The sequence below is a fragment of the Pholcus phalangioides genome, unplaced genomic scaffold, assembly GCF_987345545.1.
Source record: "Pholcus phalangioides strain wild (caught in Gottingen) unplaced genomic scaffold, Ppha-v1.0 ptg000009l_1, whole genome shotgun sequence".
NCBI lineage: Eukaryota > Metazoa > Arthropoda > Arachnida > Araneae > Pholcidae > Pholcus > Pholcus phalangioides.
In genome coordinates this window covers 45,150,357-45,165,143 of record NW_028301602.1, presented here as the reverse complement: position 1 = coordinate 45,165,143, position 14,787 = coordinate 45,150,357, and the positions used below count along the sequence as shown (strand labels likewise).

Genomic DNA, 14,787 nt, shown 5'->3' with positions numbered 1-14,787 from the left:
GGAGCCACTTTGTAGCAATTCTGGACGTGTGGGGTGTCACATTGTCCTGCTGAAATTGTCCAAGTCCATCGGAATGCACAATGGACATGAATGGGTGCAGGTGATCAGACAGGATGCTTACGTACCTGTCAGAGTCGTATCTAGACATATCAGGGGTCCTATATCACGCCAACTGCATACGCCCCATACCATCACAGAGCCTCCACCACCTTGAACAGTCCCCTGTAGACATGTAGGGTCCATGGATTCATGAGGTTGTCTCCATACCCGTACACGTCCATCAGCTCGAAGAAATTGGAACCAAGACTCGTCAGACTAGGCAACATGTTTCCAGTCCTCAGCAGTCCAATGTCGGTGTTGTCGGGCCCAGGCGAGGCGTAAAGCTTTGTGTCGTGCTGTCATCAATGGTACACGAGTGGGCCTTCAAAAGCCCATATTGATGATGTTTTGTTGAATGGTTCGCACGCTGACACTTGTTGATGGCCCAGCATTGAAATCTGCAGCAATTTGCGGAAGGGTTGCACGTCTGTCACGTTTGATGATTCTCGTCAGTCGTCGTTGGTCCCGTTCTTGCATGATCTTTTTCCGGCCGCAGCGATGTCGTAGATTTAATATTTTACCGGATTCCTGATATTCACGGTACACTCGTGAAATGGTCGTACATGAAAATCCAAATTTCATCGCTACCTCGGAGATGCTGTGCCCCATCTCTCGTGCTCCGACTATAACACCACGTTCACACTCACTTAAATCTCGATAACCTGCCATTGTAGCAGCAGTAACCGATCTAACAACCACGCCAGACACTTGTTGTGTTATATAGGCGTTGCCGACCGCAGCGCCGTACTCTGATTGGTTCCATCAGCCTGTACCAGTTTTTTTGGCTCTTCAGTTTAAGATAGCTTTATTGAAACTACAGTAGAGTCTTGATAATTCGAGCCCCGAAACATTGAGGTTCCGATTAATCAGAGGTTGTGTAATTTTCTGAAATTCCTTTTCAAAACCTCTGTCTTTCATCAAGAATGGGTTTTGTTTCATTTTTCTAAGGAATGCAAGTAATTTCAGTTTGAAGTGGTCTTAATTGGGGTCTCCAGCAGATCACCAGGCCAGAATTTTTCATAGGTTCCTCGACAGTAAAAAAACCAAAATTAATAACATTCATTTTGGTTCCCCAGGGCTGGAGCTCCTTATCCGCCTTCGTTATGCAGAGCCCATAGGTCGTGGCAGTTATGTTATGAATTAAGCTGTAGAATTAAGTGCAGAACAGAAGTATGAGAACCACACACTTTTCGGACAATCCAAGTTTTCAGAAATCCCAGGTGGTTCTGGTCACGTTCACCTCAAATTATCAAGACTCTACTGTAGATAAATTTTGAGAGTTTATTTCAAAAAGAATTTATGTTTGAAGTTTAATATTTTTTGATGCAATTTTTACTTTTGCCTGTGTTCTATTCGTATACAAGTAGCCACACAATCAGGAGATCTGATTTTGAATTTTCTTTTTTTCCTAATAAGCATCTCTTGATGAGATAATAGTTGATTAGATATAGAACTTTGAATTTAGAATGCTTGAAATTTGTATTATCTTTGGAAAGTTGGAAAAATTGTGATGAAAATAACTGAATCCATTTTTCTCAAGCCAGAAGCTTAATTTTTCTATTTAGAAATGCAAATGTTCTGAAAATATTGCTCGAGTTTGAAAATAGAGTCAATATTTTGGTGATATAGCATTTCTAACCATAGTTTAATCCATTCAATTAAAGAACTCGTGAAATATGTACAGCTTATATATATAAAATGTCAAGGAATTAAAAAAAAAGCCTATTTTTATGCAAATAAAAACACATATATTATTTAAAAGAAAGGTTACTATAGACTTATCTATAAAATGATGGTGCCTTGAATCTATTGAATTAAAAGTTATATAAATATTTACTTTCACTGAAAGCTTTTATATAAATTTGAGTTGGAGTAGAAATAAGAAATAGTTTTTAATTGTAAATTACTTTAATGGCAGTTTGTAGAAATTTTATCATTGTAAAAATGATTATAATCTATAAAGTGTGTTCCATGAGAATGGAATAAAAATCATAAAAGATCAAGAATATAGGTACAGCAAGAAATTATTTTTTTCAAAATATCTTCCCTCAGGTGATATGCAATGGTCCTATCATTCAATCCAGGCTTTTCCTGGTTTTTTTCGGAATTTCAAGTGAATCCCTCCACACAGCTGAAATAACTAATAATTTTCCCACAGAGCTTCTCCTTTAATGGCGGAAATAGGAAGAATCACATGGTACAAGATCCAGACTGCAAGGCAGTTGTAGCATGGTTTTAATATTGCATCTACTTATTATGTTTCAGTTTTAAAGTTTGTGACAACACATACTGAGAAAGTGTTGTGGGTTGAAATTTCAGTTGCGCAAAAGGTTTGATGAGGCAGCTTCCGGAGAAAAAGAAAATTCCCTTCTCTACTTACTTTGAAAAGTGGATTGAACAATTGAGACCATTGTATATCATCTGAGAGAAGATACTTGGAAAAAGAATAAATTATTCCTTGCTATACCTAATACATTTCTTGATTTTTTATGATTTTTTATGATTTTTACTTTATGTTCTAATGGAATGCACCTTGTTAAATCAGGAAAATAAAAAGCTTGATAAGTTGAATAAAATTTGTGTTAGGTTAGTGCATAGCTGCCAAGTCTCCCGAATTTTAGCTTCATCGCTCGACCTCCCAAAAAGTTCTTAAATCTCCCGAATTTTTACAAAAATCACAAAAAATCCCTATTGTCCCTAAAAATTCCCTACTTCATTACAAAAATCCCCACTTATGAAAACAATCCCTAAGGAATTTTTTGTGGGGTATGAAACCTCTTTTTTTTTCCCTTTCGAAATGACGTCACACGTCGTAAATGGGGGAATTCCCTTTTTTAAGAAAGTTTTACAAACCCTCTGATGGTAATAAGAAAGTTGTTTGTCGTATCGTGCAGGGAAATAGCTTAGCGGCTGGATAGCTTAGTCCTGGATAATAATTGAAGATTATAGTGATGCGCATGTGGTCAAAATTTCTTTTGTTGAAGTTATGTACGTGCGATATAACAAAACATGAATACTGATGAACAAAAACATATTTAATCAATTTTAAAGATACTTATTCCGATGAATTTCCTTTCATCAAACGTTCCAGAAGAGGACAGACTTTTCCTTTTTGTACAAGTTGTGTTATGGACATAAACATCGGTCATGGAAAGACTGCCATCATCACTCGTAAAATGAAAAAAAAAAAAACCATCAAGCAAGTGTCACAAAAAGTCAGTGTTCTTCAAAAATTTATGCTTTTTTTCCTTCATCTTCCGATGATTTTGGGGTCATTCACGCAGAATGTTTATTCACAGCGTTTCTGATTGAACACAATATTTATTTTTACATCATTGAAGTTTTGGCCTCCAATTTCACTTGTTTTTCACGTAGAAATTTTATTCCCAAGGTTTTAACTTCCATGTGTGTAAAATCCGTATTTTAATTTGACTTCAGTTTTTGAGTAGGGATTTTATTCCCTATGTTTAAACTTTTATGTTTTGAAAATCCCTATTTTATTTGGAAAAATCCCTATTGTATTTATTAGGGAGTGGTTTTAGCATAAAATACGGGTTTGCGCGAAAATCTCCCGAATTTTCATTTTTGAAAGTTGGCAGCTATGGGTTAGTGGGACAAAATGGATGATACTGAATTATGGTACTAGAAATAATGGTAATTTTACGAGGATACAGTTAATTACACTGTATCACTAAATTTCTAAAGAGATGACCCTACCATAAAATATATCCCTATATGGGGTTCAGAGATTATCTTGAAAAATCTCTTGGCATAGTTTTCTAGATTTAAATTCAATTGAACACATACAGACCATGAAATAAAATTGCATGATGGTAATTAAATATATTATCTGAGAAATTTTGCTCATCTTTGAAATGAGGTACTATACCATCAATGATATGACTTTTTATACATCATCATTGCACTATTTTCACAATAAAAATGATATTTTCTGAAGCTTTTGTGTTGCTTTCCAATAGCAGTGTATGCAGTATTTTCTCTGGAACTCCCCCCCCCCCCCCTTCTGTGTAATCCAGTGTTTTCCGATTTAATGTTAGCTTTCAATAGCTCAATTTCCATTGTAGTTATGAAAAGTAGATGTATTAATTCCATAGATAGATACCATTTAGATTTATGAGTGAATTACCTTTTTTAGCTATCACAAAATTATCTCACTTATTACTCACAAATTGCTGAAAAGGTAAAAATAATGATATGCTAATTTAATACGATTAAATACTCGACGTTTGGGTTTACCCAACGTACGAGTATTTAATCGTATTATCAAACCCAAAAGGTAATCCATTTCTATGCTAATTTAATGCTAAACTGGAATATTATTAAGGAGAATGGCAGTTATATGTAACAACCCAGCAGCCTTATGCAGTGATTGCCAGATGAGGTGAGATCAGCCAGGATGCTGCGAGATATTTTGGAGATAGTAGAAACTTGATTATCTGACCCTTATTTTCTGTCAACTGACATCACTTTTCCATCTATTTCCAAGTTCATCTATTCATGATGGGAGCAGTTTAAAAGTTATTAAGTGGCAATAAGAACAGTGATTCTAAACTTCTGTGATGAGACAAAATATTTAAAATTCTAATCTAAATTTCAAGATTGCCATGAGTGTAAAAAGATCGAGAATCTGTACTATAATGTGTTCATCTTCAATTTATTTAATTTTTTTTTTTACGCTGTGACATATTTCACTTTTTTATCTCCACAAGATGAAATGAAATTTCTACAATGCTTGGATCATGAATAAACTGGAAATTTATGAATTGTCTATATGTTTTTTATGTTATACTTGTATAACTACAGGGTGATTCTCCATTCATGGGACAAACTTTAAGAGGTGATATAAGGCACCTAAACAATCATTTTGGTCATAGAATGTATGGTCGAATCACAATAAGAAAGGTAATAGAGGAGATAGCACTTCGCCTTTAGCAAATATTATATTTTTCCAACAGATTTATACAATGTGCTACTAACTATTTAAGGGTGCAGGGGTTGTAATGTGGTAAGCCTTTTTGTAGTACAACCTAGGTAATGCAAAATCTACCACAAGTCATTACCCGCTTATTATCTTTTGGCACAGCATGATTTTTTGATGGTTCTCTCTCCAAAAAAAAAAAAAAAAAAAAAAAAAATTCAATCTGCAGGTGCATGTGGTTCCAGCATAAATGAAGTAGGCCCATTTTTCAATGCAATACGGAATTACTCAAACACTACACTTCTGCTGCAATGGATTGAATACAATTATTTTATTACATAGCACCTGTTTCCCATGATTTCTTTTTGTAGGTTCATCTCCTGGGCATTATTTATGCAACTCTTATTGAACTCTTTGGGGACTTCATCACCAAAATTAGTGTAGTTAATATGTCACCAATTTAATATTTTTAAATGCAATATTTATTGAGATATTATATACCTATGAAATCATTATTTTTTGGCAAGCCGTCATTGTGTTGGCATGTTTCCATTGACTTACAAAAGTTGCCATTTTACGGACTGTACACAAATAGCATGAACTCAACCATTTTATTTTTTTCATTCACAATAAATATCAATTAAATTTGTTGACAATTGTTTTGACAGTTACAGAATTTTTACAACTTTGAATTTAATTTAAGTTCCACACTTTGTCAGCCACACCCTCAACCATTGGCAACAATAATGCTGAAAACTTCGTAGTCAAATATCAGTTAATATTGGATTCAAAAATGTGGTTTTTTATCTATAACTTCTCTGTGCCGCACCATCATAACTTAAAACTTTTTGTAACTGAAAGTATGTTTCTAAAGTGATCGGTTAGAGAGAGATTTGCAGTGCAAACAATCCAGGACAGCCTGTATCACCATGTAGCCATATAAGAACTGATAACTTATCACATCTCTCTGAATCTGGCATAATCTTTGTCAAGATAAATTGCAGAAAATATAACATTTTTGCTTCTCTTGTTCAAAATTTAAAAAAAAAAACTCTATTCTATCAGAGTTTTTATTTTAATTTTATCAACAAATTCAATGATTGTTTTTAGCAAGATCTCTTGACAATGCCAGTATATTGAATTGAATTTATGAAAAAAAAGATCACTGAATTACAATATAAAGAGTGTGAATATAAAAAAAAGATTGATTTTATAATAGCAAAATTAATAAAACTTTTTTTATCATGTGTTCTTACTTGTTATGCTATAACAAGAACATTTTTAAATTCAACGAATATTTTTCATATAAGTTCTGTCAGCAAGCTAATAATAAAAATTCTTTTTTTTCATAACATAATATCTTCATTTTATAGATTTTTTTAAGGTAATATAATAGTTTAGATGCATTTGTTGATAATATTATTATGGTAGTACATAAGTTTTAAGAAGTCATATTTAACAGGTTTTTTTTTCTTTTTGAGGACTGAACAGTTTAAAGGTTAAAAGAGGAAATCTATGTCAGCAGGGCAAATGTCTTTTTTTTAAACATTGATACTTGAAAAATTCTAGGTATTTTGTACTCTTTTTGATTAAAAAAAAATAGCTTGAAAGTTTAAAAAAACTAATATATAAGTAGAATATTTATTTACAGAGTCAACTCTCATGCTAATTTTTTTACATACTTGACTAATCATTTCTTAGATTCACAAAATTCATTCAGTTCTTGTAACTGTTCTTTCAAGTCAATCAACTCAAAGTCTGGTACGTAGCGAATTTCTTCATGAACTTCTTCATGTGGCTGAATTAATATTGTTACACCTTCTGGCAATGCAGTCCTTATCACTTCAAAAAAGAGTGGCGCAGAATAAGCTGGCAAATTTAATATCTGTGAATAGTTTGGAAAATAAATATACAGTTAATCCTCATTTGAATAGACTAATTGGGAGAAGGAAATGTTCATTAAATTACAATTTTTTTAACACACATATCAGAAACATAAAACTTCATGCATCAAACATGTGCTAGATGTTCATATTTCAAAAATGCCTATAAATTTTTCATTTATTTTAATGGCCTTAATATTTTGAGACCCTATGTGGCCATGGATCTAAATTCTGCGATTGAGCAGGTCCCTGAAACAAGGATCTTCCACAAGCCTTTCTATAATAAATATATAAGTAAAAAATGTGATTCATCTTGAGCATATATGCTGGAGCCCTAACAGTTAACCCCTACATGGGAGTCAATGGTGCAGGTACACACCAGCCTATGTTCAGTCCTGTATCGTACATTAGTTATGATTTGATTTATGATATTGTTAATATGAATTTTCTACATTTCAAAGTTGTTAATTATTATTGTGAGTTTTCTGCATCTTAAAGTTGTAATTAGCTTTTTATACCAAAATAATAAAATTTTTAGGCTTTTTTATGGTTTAAATAAATTTTTCTCTTTGTTTAAACTTCTTTCAATCATCATTTTATGAATGATTTTAAAGTACAATCAGCATTAGGTTCCACTTGTCTCTTTGAGTGGACAGGGGCAAGTGGACCCAACACTCCACTAAAAAATAACGCCCACCCAGGCATAGCCCAGGAGCTTCGTGAGACGAGAGTTGCCTCACAAAAATGAATTCTGGTTGAAAATTTCGAGAATTTGCCAGATCGAGCCTCAGAAAAATCACTTGGCCTGGGAGCCCATGATGCTCTTAAGATGGCCCTGCCTCAAAATAGAATGATTCAAAGAACCTGTTGCCATATTTTCAGAAAAATAACAAAATGGTTTTGTAAAATACTAAAAACAAAAAAATTATAAAACACTGAAATTGATTTTTTTTTTTTAAATTGTCACCTGCACATTTCTTTCATATGAATTAAGCTGATATTCTGCAGTCACCTTAGTGGAGTTTGCCTCTACATTTGTCACTTTCCACGCTTCATGAGGAGTGGCCCATCTAGTGGGTGAAAACATTGGTGATTATTTTGAAACTGGTTCACATGTTCTTACTTATATGCAGGAGAAATACACAATAGAGATCCAAAAAGAAACCAGAATTTTATTATAAAAATTTATGCATAGTACATGAGGCTCTGATTACCTGAGCTTATGTGAACATTGCATCTTTTTCTCAGCCACCTCATAGGGCATTTTGCCTGTTGTAGCTTTGTATTTGCATATAACTAAAGACACAGGTAGTATGGCCCTTATTAGATTTTAAAATTAAATAGAATAATGGTGTGAATGATGTGAATTTTTTTCATGTTAGTTACCATTTCTGAATCAAGAAACCCACTAATAAACTTGTATTTTTCCCAGAGCAGCTTCCTTCCAACTGTTTCAAGCATTACAACTTATTCCCTTATATTGTCTTTCTTTCTTCCCAACCCACCACAACTCCAGTCTATTACCATGGACAATTTACTATCGAATGACTTGTACCGAAAGTGTGCGTGTGTACCTAGAAATCTGAGTGTGTGTGGGAATATGTCTTCACATTTTCCTTAACAGGAAACAGAATTTAGCAAGTGTGCATTGTTCCAATTTTTCAGCCAACACAACAATTAACCAACCAGTGAGAGCCGCTCAACAAAAAATTTCATTACATAGCGCCACAACTTCATTCAATGACACTAATTGGAAGACTAGAAGCCAGAAGCATGTACTACAATAGGCTGCCACCAGAGGATTCCAGTTTCTCTTGGGATTCACCCCTCCAACATACAAATGTAAATGCAGTCAAACTTTTAATGAACTTTAAAAGAATCTTATAACCACTATGTGCATAACTTTAATAACTATGGTAGAGTTCAAGGAGGAAAAAGAAATTACTCGCAAAAAAAAGAAAAATCATACAAAATAAGCATACATACGCATCTTTTACGTCGATATCCATATGCATAGCTGTTCGATGAACATAACGCCCATAATGTTCTAAAACCGTAAAATCGAAAGATTTCATCTGAATATTGAGCTTTTCATAAACAGGAACAGCTGGTTTCAAAAACTGAAAAGATGAGAAAATATTTGAATGTGTCTCATCATATACATTTAAGGAAACTATAACTTCACTCACAAACAAGGATAATTCTTATCTTTATCATGAATTTGATTTTATTCACAGATAATAATAAAGTAATTTATAACTTCTTGTTTTTATCATGCTACTACATATAGAGTTTCAATTTTGAATTAATAAAAAATTATTTTGTTAGGTCACCTATGTAGTTATCATATAGCTACAATGAAACTTCCGTTTACGAATATAATTCGTTCCGAGAGCATGCTCATTACCCAAATCACTCGTATATCAAATCAAACTTTCACATAGGAAATAATGAAATGATTTGCTCTGCAATTAAGCACCTAAAAATGACTGAAAAAAATGCCATCTAAGTAATCAATAACTCACTGTTATATATATCTGCTGGCTCACTGCAATCCTTTCTTTTTGTGTGACTTTAAAAAGGTATCTATTCAATAACATATGCTTTGCCTCTTTTTGAGAATTTTAAGGAAATGGGAAATTACATTGCCATTGAACAGATTCATAGCTTGCACTGCTATATATTCATTTGGGTGGTTCTTTCCTACCGTGAAGGAAAACTCTGGATGGCTTCCCACATTTTATAAATCTCTGATCTCATTTGAAATTAGAATGAAACTCCTCATACCTCCAGGTCAAGTCTGGTACGTATTGCTAATTTATATTAATGACATACCATTATCAACCAATTGCTTCATCAGACTTTTCGCCAATGATTGAGTTATTTATCAAAGAATTTACAGTAGATCCAACCAAGATTCTCTCCAGCACAACCTTAACACTATATCCAAATGATGCTCATCTTGGCAACTACTCCTAACATCTCCAAAACAGTTTTTATGAAACTTACCTGTAAAAGATCTCCCCTCGATTTCCCTTACTCAATTAATATTTCTTTAATCACAGAGGTTTCCCATTACAAATACCTGGGTGTGATAATTTCTGCTAAACTTCATTGGAACTTCCACATGGACTATATATTTCAGAAATGCCTTTAAAAACTTTTTTCCTTCATTGTAACCTAAAATATTCCACCTGCCACCTCCGACATCATATGCTTCCAAACTTATATATTTTTCCTGTCCTCTCCTATGTCTGGGGAAATTTGAGATCCCCATATACAAAGCAATATAGATAAGTTGGAATCTATCCAAAATAAATCTACCCACTTTATTTTAAACTGCTGATCTTCCTGTTTCTATTGCACAGCTCAAACGCCAACTTAATATCCTCCCACTTATCTCCCATAGATATATCGCTCGCCTATCCCTGCTTTTCAAAATTGTCCATGGCTATTTTAACATTGACACTACCCACATTCTAATCAAATCTTCACATTTTTCCAATAGATTCAATCACTCCCAAAAATTGAAACCATTTCTTGCATCCACAGATTGCTTCAAATTTAGTTTTTTCCCAGTACAATTATTGATTAAAACAACCTCCCATCAAATTCTGTAGACTGTAATTCAATCTCTGATTTTGTATATAGCATCAATCACCTATGTCAAATGCCATCACTGCATCTTCTTGTATAGACCTCTGCCAAACAATATTGTATAAATAAATAAATGAGGGATTTCTTCTCATTTCTCTCTTCCTCTAGAAGAAATTCCCATCCACAAGCTATTGTATGCAATGGAGATCCATTAATTCATCTGTGGTTGACTCTTTGCCATGTTCTCCCACTTCAATGCCATCCCTTCTTGAATGTCATCCTGATTCAACTCAAGTCTCATGGTCTTTTCCAAGGACAAAATCTTGACAAATGGTGGCTTCTGTTCGTGAGCTAACCAATGTTTCTGGAACTTTTGCCACCTGCAGCTCCCTTGCTCAATTCATAATTCATCCGCGGCTCCCAAAATAGTTTATTGGATATTTTCTCTTAAAAGTAGACCATTTCAAAGCATAAAAAGGCACACAAATGAATATCTCCAGCTTACCGGAACGGCCCAAGAACCACAATGTAGACTTTGAGAAACACTGAGTTAACACCCTCAGAATTACATTCAATAATACAAACAGCCCGGAATTTTTTAAGCAGAATTGAGGGTTCTCTTCGTGACATTCATTCCACGCTTTATGATCTTGAAGCCAGTGCAAGATGTGGAAATGGTTTTTCTAAAACTCTAGAAGGGTTTGTTCTGTTTGGCATGCTGACTGGAGACCGCTCAGAAGTAGATTACCCACAGTACGTGTGTAGGCAAAAGCTTAGAACCATCGGTTCAGTTGTGATCATGCGTAACTGAGTCAACAAAGTGCAAGATTTTTTCTCATAATAGGAATCATCACTCATTAATCAAGCCAAAATTTTTTTAAACTTTTGCTCGTTATGCAAACTGCTCATTAACCAAGTTACTCATTTACTGAAGTTCCACAGTATAATATCTCATAAAAACTAACAACTAGCAACAAATTCAATTGATGACCAACTCAGGAGGGTCACATTCTCAATGTGATTCATTTTTAAAAATGATAGTGAGTTCTCAAAAACATGATGAAATGGTTATTAAAAAAATGTAATTCATTGAGTACTTTCAAGTAATCTGGCTCCATTTCCAAAGATCTAATTCCTGATGAGTGAAATCCAGATTTATTTGTCAAGTTGGAAATAGATAGAGACTGCAGATGGCCACGTGATGCACGCTGAAAGAAAAAAAAATCCCAAAAAGATTATACAAGTATGTATTGCTCAAAGTACGGATATTATTCATAATACAACTGACACGCATTACTTATACACCGAATTCTCTTATATTAAAGGTCAAGATTGCATACACCTAAGGATGAATTTTACGCTTTGTTTTTTTAAATAGGCTCAGTTCAGATGTTTTATTAGAATGAATGTGTTCTTTGTGGGTCATTAATATTGGACAAAAAAAAAACAACAACATGGGGCAAATAAGACAACATTCTGAACTAATCATACTGGTCATTATAATGGGACAGTTGCTGTGTAATGATCCTTGGCTGCATTAACACATGATACAGTAGATGCTACCTACTTATTAGAATCACGGATAATATTATCATTCAGGTAATTCTAAGTACGGAACAGACCAATATCATAACTTGGGAAAAAATTTGTTTATGGTTATCAGGATTTGCGTGTCTTATTTTCTCAACTAGTGTCCATGGAGATCTGGCATAGAATCTCAATGTTCATTAGCAATCACCAGGAAGAGCATATCATTCTTTTTCAATAAGTATAAACGTAAATACCATAGCTGCCAACTTTGGAGAATGAAGATTCAGGAGGTTTTCGCAAGGATTCGAAGTCCGTACAAAAATAAATGTAAAAAGGATCTTTTAAAACATTTTAGGGATTTTTCATTAGTAAAAGGGAAATGTTAGGGATATTTTCCCATTGCAAACATAGTGACACTGTGCAAGCCATCGCTAATCATGTCCAACCAGTAGGTTAGTCCTTGGGTTAAATTACCACTCAAATCTCGCAGACCAAAAAATCTCCTTCGGACCCAAAACGGGACACATGAATAAAGCAGGTACACGCGATCATGCAAATTTTAGATATCCAAAGGCCAGACTGACGCTTGCTGATTGACGAACTTTGTGTTTTCTTCCCAAAAATGAAATATCTTTTGTGATTTGAAGAAATTACTACAATTTACACAACACTTATTAAGCAGCAGTTTGTTTTTTTTCCCGGGTAAATTCTTGAGGAATAATTTTTCCCAAAATATAGGTATTTTTTACAATCACGGGTGAAATTTGGGAGACTTGGCAGCTATGAAATACTGTCAGTTTCTGGCCAAAATGTGCTAAATAATAATTTTTTAAGTAAATTTTTCTGAATTGAAAAGACAAAATCATAATACAATAGACCCCTGTTTATTATAATCACAGATAATATTATCATTTGAGTATTGTTATCACTTTCGCTATGTACAGAATGGACCAACATCATAACATAGGAAAATTTTGTTTTTAGTTATCAGGACAATTTTTTTCCTGTTGTAAGGTTTTTTCATATTTTGAAGCTAAGGTTCAACCAGACTCATTTTTTCCCTACAAGTAGCCCAATCATTATCAATCTGCAAGACTAGGATGTCAGCAAGCTCCCTTGTTCAGAAAAATGTATGTGCTCTGTTGACACAATGCCCTAATCGGGTCGTAATAGCCACTATGATTCTGTGTACATGTAGAATGTTTGTTTGCAAACACTGAAATTGCAAAAACATGAATGTTTTTGCAATTTCTTTCCTATAGTAAAGGCATGTGTTAGTTATAAAAAGTTCCTTTCTTCAGCTCATCTTCAGTTTCTTTGAAACGACCACATTTTATAACACATAAGTTATTAAATTAGCATTGATTTCAATCGACATCATCAAAATCAATATTTTTGCAATGAGCTGACCCTCGGCATAACCCCTCATAGGTGGAGGGAGGTGTAAAGCTGATAGGAGCCCATTATGTGAGTCTCACTATTATTATATTTTTTTACATTCATTCATTTTTTTAAATCTTTCATTTTTAAAAATTTGGTTTGCAGTCACAAGCCATGTCAAAGGACTCTGAGGGGCACATCTGATCCTTGGGTCACGAATTGACTATAATGACACCAAGGGTGCTCAACCTTTTGAATTGTGTGGGCCACTTCATCTGTTCAAAAACATGTCGCTGGCCACTAAAGTGATCTGGAAATATGCAGCGGGCTCTTTTAAGTGATCTGGGAATGAGCCACAGGCTGATTCATTGCTCTGGAACTGTGTCACAAAACACTCAAGTGCTCTGTAAATATACTGTGCGCCACTTGAGTAGTCTGCTAATGTATTGCAGGCCACTTGAGTAATGTGTAACTGCACCGCGGGTGACTTCAAGTGATCTATAAATGTGCCGCTTAGTTCATTAGCTTAGGCACATTCATAGATCCCTTGAAGTCATCCGCGGTGCAGTTACACATTACTCAAGTGGCCTGCAATACATTTGCAGATCATTAAGTTGCCAACAGCGCACATCCAGGTCACTTAAGCGACCCCAAGCACAAAATAAATGAGTGGCCTGGGCACATTTTCAGATCACTTCAATTGGCCACGACATATTTCTTAACCACTAAAGCGGCCCACGGAACACTTTCAGATCAGCTGAGTGACTCTTGGCACAATTACAGATCATTAAAATTGCACACAACACATTTCCAGATCACTCTAGTGACCCATGCCATACTTTCAGATCATCCAAGTGACTCGCGACACATTTTCCGAAGACTCAATATACTTAGTGATGGCCTGAGTGAGTCGAGGCACATTTCAACTCAAGTGGCCCGACATCTAAATCAATGAGGTGGCCCGCACTTCCCAAAAGGTAAGGTGAGTACACTTGGACTACACAGAGGGTTCTGAGAGATCTTGGCTCCAGTTAGACCCTAATCGGGGTAAATAATCATTTTAACCTTCGTTAGTTAAAAAACAATTTAGGATCAAATCAATTTAACCAGTAAATTACCAAAATTTTTAGCATCTTCAAAGCAATGTTGTGGATACCGAAATGTAAACAAACCTTCTTACTATTTTGGTGAGGATAAAAAAAAAATGCTTACAATCCATTAGGGCTCAGTTACAGCCGAGTTTAGGTGCTCCAAAAAAAAACGAAAAATTCCCACCTTGAAACATTTTTGACACATTTTTCTATTTCAGAAATATTAATAGCTTTTAAAAAATGTATATAACATATAATTTACATAAAA

General features: G+C 34.4%; 1 protein-coding gene across 2 annotated transcripts; it reads right to left on the bottom strand.

The window, feature by feature from the left end:
* Nucleotides 1-6,665: 6,665 nt before the first annotated feature.
* Nucleotides 6,666-14,635, bottom strand: mRpL48 (mitochondrial ribosomal protein L48). Of its 2 annotated transcripts, none has more exons than XM_089236342.1 (5): nucleotides 14,547-14,635; nucleotides 11,616-11,726; nucleotides 8,908-9,041; nucleotides 7,889-7,991; nucleotides 6,666-6,923 (listed from the first exon to the last, which is right to left on the bottom strand). In XM_089236342.1, exons 1-5 carry the CDS (start codon nucleotides 14,559-14,561, stop codon nucleotides 6,729-6,731), a joined length of 558 nt encoding a protein of 185 aa, XP_089092468.1. In that variant the 5' UTR covers nucleotides 14,562-14,635; the 3' UTR covers nucleotides 6,666-6,728. The 2 variants fall into 2 exon arrangements, with proteins under 2 accessions (XP_089092468.1, XP_089092469.1); XM_089236343.1 differs by having other exon boundaries at nucleotides 7,934-7,991.
* Between the last annotated feature and the right edge of the window lie 152 nt (nucleotides 14,636-14,787).